At 39.3% G+C, this 7,938-nt stretch overlaps 1 protein-coding gene across 1 annotated transcript; it reads right to left on the minus strand.

Moving 5' to 3' along the window:
• Window positions 1-1,455: 1,455 nt before the first annotated feature.
• On the minus strand, window positions 1,456-6,580 carry FAM169A (family with sequence similarity 169, member A). The gene is made up of 6 exons (XM_010158930.1): window positions 6,575-6,580; window positions 6,462-6,516; window positions 5,966-6,104; window positions 3,791-3,953; window positions 2,739-2,945; window positions 1,456-1,968 (listed from the first exon to the last, which is right to left on the minus strand). Exons 1-6 carry the CDS (start codon window positions 6,578-6,580, stop codon window positions 1,456-1,458), a joined length of 1,083 nt encoding a protein of 360 aa, XP_010157232.1.
• Between the last annotated feature and the right edge of the window lie 1,358 nt (window positions 6,581-7,938).

Consider the following 7,938-nt stretch of genomic DNA (forward strand, 5'->3'; position numbering starts at 1 on the left):
ATTAAGAAGAATCTTACTTAATCAGCTGAAAGGGACAGTTCGCTCATCTTAGAAAAGGCATACAGCATGACAAGTAGTAGTGTGATTTGTTACACCTTCTTATTCCTGATTTTTTTAACCCATTACAAGGGGCTTAATTTACTGAAAGACAGACATGGCAAACGAGAAAGCAATTTACTGTATGTGTGACATAATAAGTATATGGTTTGCCAGGAGAACCTCTGAAAGAAAACATGCATGAAAAGCTTGGGTTTATTTCTGTCAGCATACAGCAAAATTGGGTAGCTGCTTTTAAGAAGAGTTCTGAACTAGTAAACTATCATCCCAGGGATTACACATTCTGGGAATAGGAAGTATTCGCAAGCAATCACCTGCTGACTCCTAAAAGCATAGAAACTTGGCAAACAAGCATTTGCTGAAACACTCACTAATGTTCAACTAATGAATGTCACAACCACCTGAAATGCCAGCACTCCCGGGAGTCACACACCTGGCAGATACAACATTTTCCGCTACCCCACAGCGCCAGCCAAGTATTTGGAAAACACAAACACCACTTCCATTCAGACCAAAATGAGATCAAAAGGTGCCCTATCCTTCTCCTGTAATGTAACAAGTACAAGTATCCACCCAACACATGCAACTAGTAAGGAAGGCAGTTCAAACAGTTCCATATATATACTGAAGTCTACACTCCATACACTCCGGAAAAACTTGAGCTTACCAAGATGCTCACTTTGGAAACTTCAAATAGTTTACTGCTTAGGCATCTCAGTCGTCACATAAAAAGCTTCATTATCAGAGTGTGCTATGGCAGATAGCGTGCTAACCATGTTTCTACCAATTCAGCTGTTTCAAGTCATTCCCATGAAGGACAGATGCTGCTTATGGTGTTTTGATCTACTGAGTTACACCTTATATATTTTGAGGCCTAGAACTGCAGATTCTTACATTCTTCTAATCTCATCTGAGAAAATCTATAGGGAGGGAGGAAGAAGCAAGGACGGATTTTTCTTGTTCTTCTTCCCTCCACAGTGGAGAACAGTTATTTAAAAAAAAAAAAAAAAAAGCTGGAGTGGTATCTGGCCTCATAGAAGTCTGTGGGAATTTAAGAGACCTCGGTAAGGCCAGGATTTCATGCTGTGTTTTTCTTCCATGACTGCCACCTCAAATATGCAAACTGTTCCTTTTCCTAAGCACAACAGTATTTATTCAGCATGTATCCTTTATAAAAGGAGGAGACTGGCTGTCTACTTTCATATTCTGATAAAGCTCAAGGTCTAGCAGATAAAAATTCAAGAGAACTTGAGTAAAAGGTGATTAATCCCCAGAGGAAGTGCAACTCAGAATTTTAAACATGTGGGCCCCATGTCCCATATGTTTTATTTACACCCTAGTATTTTACACAAAATAACTTTGCTATAAATAGATGAACTAACAATCAGTATTTCATTTTTAAGCTGGCTTTCCTTTTTTCTTGGGTGGACCTTTGTAGCCTTTGGCCTTTCTTCGCAAGTTTCTCCGATCTACAATGGGTACCTCAATCTCTGCTTCCTCAGAGCTGCTGTCAGCAGCCTGCTCTGCTGTATGCGTGAACTTATCCGTCTGCTCAGACAATTCTTCTGAGGGCTCTTCCAACTGGTTCTTCTGCCCTTCTTGTCCAGAAGGCTGCTGAAAAGGAACACCCTCAATTTCCGAAGAGCTCTGACTCAAGGCAGCAGGGGCCTCCTGTGAGTTGTGCCCTGCTTCCTCATTTTGATCTTCCAGCGAGGAAGCTGTTTTGGGAGATACCTTTTCAGAAACAGCTACTTCAGTAACCACGGAGTTGGGTGGACCATTGCCAGAGGGCTCTTCCTTTGATGCTGAAGCAGCTGTATTTTCAGTGATGGTCTTTTCAAATTCTTCACTGCCCTCCTCTACTAACGTACTTTCATCAGTCAGATCTTCTGACTCATCTGCATTTAAAACCTGCAGGGAGGGGGGCAGGGAGGTGCCAAAACAACCAGAGGGACAATTAACTCAAGATACAAGAGACTGAACAACTACTGCCCCTAACTAGCAACCCTGGAGGCTATTTTGGCATTCATCAGTTTTCAATACTAATTGTACAGTAAGCAAGACAGTCCTTTCCTCCTTCTTGCAAGAGATTATTTTGTGAACTGCATCTGATATCCAGAGCTGCTCTCCTATTTTCAAACTAAAATTATTCAAAGGATTATTCAGGTGCAGTAAAAACGTTCTGAAATTAATCTGAGGGAAAAAAAAAAAGGTTTTGTTTTAGACATTAATTTTGCTAGAATGTAATCTGCTAATTGCTATAAATTGTAATTGCTGTAAATTGCTATAAACAAACACCAGTAAAATCTGTGTTCCTTAAGGGTATTTTTCCAGTAATTAATTGCTTGTACACTTCATTAGGGCAGAATTCATAGAAAAATAAGGATATGAGTTTTCACCCATAACCAACTAATATTTTGGTGAGAAAGAGCTGTTTCATTACTACCAAGGAAAACTGGAGCAATGTATCTTTCTTTTTGGTATCACATGCACATATGCCCCACCACTTCTAAGTACTAAAACAGAAGTGTTAACACATTCTGTTTATGGACTTGTATATTCTCACACAAATTTCATATGATGGTAAGAAATAGCTAGAAAGTAGCCCCTTAACAAAAGAAAACCAGCAATATATGTACACTCCGAAAGAAAAACTGCACATTTTATTTCAAATCTCTCACCTCCTCCGATACAGTGTCTTCTGAAGGTTTTGCCAGAGACTCAAGGATCAATGGATCAAACAGCGTTAAGGGTTCTTCTCCTTGACTCTCAGACTGCACTTTTGATTCACCACTTCCAGCTTCATTGGCTGTTTCCTCTTCAGCCGTAAGTGAGGTCTTACCAGTTTCTTCTGTTACCTCACTGATAAGGGATTCTGATGGAGTTTCCTGGGAAAAAAAGTGGCATTTCTAAGTCAAAAGTATGCCCAGCCACTGCTCCCCAACACTATTGGGTGTATCTGTGATCTAAATCTGCAGCTTAGTGAGAGAATCAGATAGCACCCATTTCTAGGTACAGGAGCTAAGAAGTCAGAGCTTAGTGCAGATTTCACCAGCGTATTAGCTTGGTGTTGTCACCTGCACTACATTTCTGACCATAGCTCACACTGTTAGGAGCAAAGCCAAGCAGTTTTTAGGCATCTCAAGCATCCATGCTGCAGTCTTTCCTTGAACCCAACATGGTCTAAGACCCACTGTCTCACTCATCAGTGAGAACATAAGACCCTGGAGGCATTGCTAGGCACAAAGGGTACTCACAGATTTAAATTCAAGCTGTTAACAATTGGTAGACAAAAGCCGGCAAGCTCTAAGCAGAGAAGAAAAAAGAGCCAACAGAAGTCACTGAAGCATACCAGCTATTGGCTTCTTCAAATAAACTTTTTTTAATTAGAGATACTGGATCTGATCTTGACCTTACTGCAGCTCTCCAGAATACGTGAGTCAGAGAAATAAACTAAGAAAATTAGGTTGGTAGACAAGCTAGAAATTCACCTTACTGAAGATCCTATGAACTCTATTCTTTGAAATAAGTCTAAAGGAATACTCCCTGAATCTAATTCCATGCTAACTTTAGCTTCTCAGATCTACTTCTCCATAAAGCATCGGTATGGAAAAAAAAAAAAAAAAAAATCAAAGAGCTGATAGTCACATGGATCAAGACAGCAAGGACCACATTTTGCAGAAACTGTAGTTGTATTCCAAACTTATCTGCTATAGCTATCACACCAGCTCACCTCCTCACTCCATTTCTCAGGGGATGATACATGTAGCTCCACTTCCGATACAGACTGGCCCTCATTTTCAGCAATCATTTCATCATGCTTCTCAACAGTATTCTCCTCAGGTACTTCTACTAAGGCTCTAGAGCCTTCAGATGTGTGGGCAGGAAGTTCCAGCCTGCAGCAGGTATTAAGAGATATCCTTTGATCTTTTAGATTAATGCATAATTTTGGTGATCTCAGCAAGCAAATTCTTTCATTACTAATTATAAAATGCTGTATCACATTCTCGCCATAGGAAAACTAAATTAATCTAAAAATGGCTAACTCCTCATTAGGAAAAAAAATCAACTAGAAAAATTGCTTTGGCAATTATAAAATGAAGACATCTAACTTCCATTTTATGGGAATAAAAATAAGAAATTTGTTTGTAATTTTGAGTTTAGAAAGCAGTAATCCGTTATGTATATGGAAGCCACAAAAGGGTTAGAAAGCAAGCAACTACTCCCACCCCCACTGCAGTAGTAGTTTAAAATTATGGAGTTACAAAAGCAAGTATGTTTATATAATCCCTGAATAGACACATATTACAAAGACCATGGCTGGAGAAGAATTCAAAGCAATAAACACATCATAGCTGAAGAAGATTCAAACAGCTGAAGATTAAGTTACCCAAAAGCTAAAGATGAAGCTCTGATGCACCTGATGGGTAGTAACACCTCATTCAGTTCTCATTTTTGAGATAAAACTCGGATGAACTGAAGGTATTACATACAAGCAAAGAAAAAAGAACATGCAATCGATTTGCAGGAGGCTGCTTTATGATTTCATAGTAAAGGCAATATTGAAGGCTTTTATCCCAGGTGGCAGTCCTGAGATAAAGTCTCTAGAAAACCCTGCTGCATCCGCTAATGAGCGTGGAAGGAGAGAATCAAGTTGATATCCTGCCCTATTGCCATTAGGATTCCCCTAAGCTCTGCTCACAAACACCATGTTACACATCTTGTACAAAGAAGCAGCAGCACCTTGTTGACTTCATTTTGCAAGGCCCAAAATAGTGGCATTCAGTAACAGGCCAGTCCTCTCGCATACCAACTAGCCAATTATTAGGAGTAAAAGGGCAAAGAATTTCTCAACCCGTGGCAGCGTCAAACTGTGCCGTTTGGCCTGTCTGAACCAGCTTAGAGCAGCACCGGTAGCCTGGCAGGACACTAATGCTGAATCTTAGTTTCACAGAGTAATTTAAACAAAAAAATTGAGCTGTTTCTAGCTGAAGACATCAGCTTCACATAGAGGAAAAAAAACCCCACACAACTGATTTTGTTTTAAGAAACATAATGAGACAAGTTTGAGGGATTTTCTAGAAAATAATCAGGTTATCTTCAGTTCTTCAAAAGAGGTTTTTGGGGCTGCAGTGGTTTTTACTGGAAGAGAGTGAGAAAGGGAGAGACACCCAGAGGGCAGGATGGGGGCAATGCGTGTCTATGAGCATACCTATACTCACACACAAGAAGGGGGAGGAAGAAGCAATTAATTAATACACTTATTTGAAACAACCACAGTTCTGCTTTCCAGATGGAAGCCAGCGCAAATTTGTACTTCAGGCCCTTCCCTGTATGAAGTGTTAATGCACGTAAATGGTACAGTTCTTCACGTCTGACCATTATTACACAAGAAAACATCCTTTAAACCAGAGAAGACTTCCCCTCTCCACCCCTTGCGATGTTCGGATGATGGTTTGTCTCAACAAAGGGCTTGACTGTGAAGACAGGTGGCTCCCTCTAACTTTTTTGTTATTGACAAGCAGTAACCAGCTCCCAAACTAAGCAGTGACTTTATTTTATTGAAGTATGTCCAGTTATATTATCGCTAGAAACTATGCTGTATGAATACAGATGATGTTTTTACCTTTATGCAGACTTAGGACACCCTCAGCCCTCACTGTTTTCTTACTGTTACTTCCAGCATCTGATAAGTTTTCAGAGAAACTACATTTTGGTGCAGTCACTCTTCAGGTGGTGTCTCAATTTTCTTTCTTACATCAGGCTTTATTTTTGGTAGTTTTAAAATCAAACAAGTAAAGTAGGAATAAAAGAGAATAAATACCAAGTAGCACAAGTGAGACACTGATGTAGTTTGTGACTGTCCAAGCAACAAAATAAGAAATCAGTAAAATATGGGCTCCTCTACCTGCTTTCTGACATATGAAAAGCATTTTTCTCAACTCCTTGGGGAATTTCAGGTTCAGATTTCCGGCTTTTTTTCCCTATCCTGGGACGCTTTAAATGACTGCTTCGTGTCCAAACAGAAACAGGAGCTGTATTAGGATCTTAGGAAAAAACACAAAGAAAATAAAGTAAATGCAAGTGAACAAATGCTGTTTAAGATCTGCATATGATTTTTCTCCCTAATATTTCAGTAAAGAAACTGAGTGCAAGTAAACCACCATTTCATTGTGGTACCTTTTTTTCTGAGTATACGCGCATAATATCTTTACCAAGACTCCTAACAATTTTATCTGAAGTCCTCTAAAATGTTTGAGTTGAACCTCAGCACCTCAGAGGAAAGCATGTTTTTATACGGTTTGCAGATGAATATGCCAAGATTGAAACCATTAAGACAGCCTATTACTGCTACCCTATTAATCCACAGTAATCACAATACTGATAAACGAGGTTATTTTTACCTTTAGATGTGCTTGGATGGACATCTGATGATTCTTTACCTTTTTGAGACTCAGCCTGTAAAGCAAAAGCAAAGCTAATGTTATTCCAAAGACTTCTGAAGGGACTGACATACCTTCATCTCCCCATCTGTGGCTGCATTTTTCTAAAGCACTATTTCATAATAATGATGCTATGGAAGAGAAGCTACAACCATACTTACACATATGTATCTTATATCTCAGATTTTTTAAGTTATCTTTATTAAAAACATAAGTATTTTTTCTGTATTTTACTTCTGTCTTCAACATAGAAAAGACCTGAAAATAACCTGCCATTATAAACCCTACCCAACATATTTTCCTAACCATTCAATTTATAACAGGTGTCCACATAATTAAGTGCTAGAAGTTGGGGGTTTTTTGTTTGCTTCCCCATTCTGTATAAACCCAAGGACTACACTACAGTAGCTGAAAAGTTTATTTGTATTCTATTTTGTAGTCTTATTTTTATTGTGGCATGAAACAGAATATGGCAGCCCATACTAAAAAAAAAAAAAAATCAGACAAGAAAAAACTCCAGAACTTAGTGATTCAGCAACAATACAGGTTACATGCACAGTCATCACGAGGCTGCTTAAGTCAGCGTTCCTCCCCCTACCACTCTTTTGCTTCTGGTTCTTTCAATAATACCAGCATCCAGGTGTTCTGACACCTTTCCAGCCTCACTTTCAGTCCTACCCAGGAAGGCCAGCAAACAGTGGCCATACCTACATCCTGCTGCTAGTAATAGTTCAAAGTCAGTTTTAAACACCTAAGAATTTTTAGACTAATGACAAATTATTCTTGCATCAAAACACACGAAATAGGGAGCACTGAATGAAAGGTTAAAAATGAGACTTGGGGGATGTTTTTTCCTGGTTTGGGGGAAGGTGGGATATTTTATTTTGTTTGGTGGTCCAACAGTTTTCAAAGCATTGCAGAACTCCTTATAGACAGTGCAGACGCCAAGAAGAGAGCTGCCAGGAATTCCACCAAGCTATGAGGAGTTGGAGTGCTTTGCCATCTACCGTCTTCTGGAAGAAGGCAAGAGACAGGGCTTGAGTTCTTAATCCTTAACCTCACAGCAACAAAAATCATAACAACTATACTTCTGCTATCTTCTCCAAGTTTATCCATATACCTCTACAACCAAAACATGCACTTTTCATAACATTTTGCTGATGTGCTGGTTGTAGGTGGGATAGACCTGCTTTTCCTCACAATAGCTAGTATGAGGCTGTGTTTTGGATTTGTTCTGAGAATAATACTGATAACACACTGCTGGTTTTAGTTTTTGCTAAGGTATGTTTATATTAAGTCAAGGACTTTTTTCAGTTTCTGATACTGCACCTGCGTTCCCAACTTCTTCTCTACAAGATGCTGGGAGAGGACACAGCTCAGACAGCTGACCCAAATGACCAAAGGGGTATTTTTATGCCATAAAACATCATGCTCGGTA

The sequence above is a fragment of the Eurypyga helias genome, unplaced genomic scaffold (assembly GCF_000690775.1).
Source record: "Eurypyga helias isolate BGI_N326 unplaced genomic scaffold, ASM69077v1 scaffold24619, whole genome shotgun sequence".
NCBI lineage: Eukaryota > Metazoa > Chordata > Aves > Eurypygiformes > Eurypygidae > Eurypyga > Eurypyga helias.

Bases quoted from the DNA above. Each gene is read 5' to 3' on its own strand.
- FAM169A (XM_010158930.1), bottom strand. The intron at 6,105-6,461 runs GTAAAAATAACC...TTTTTTCCTAAG, and splicing joins CCATCCAAGCACATCTAAAG to ATCCTAATACAGCTCCTGTT. The intron at 1,969-2,738 runs GTGAGAGATTTG...CCCTCCCTGCAG, and splicing joins AAGACACTGTATCGGAGGAG to GTTTTAAATGCAGATGAGTC.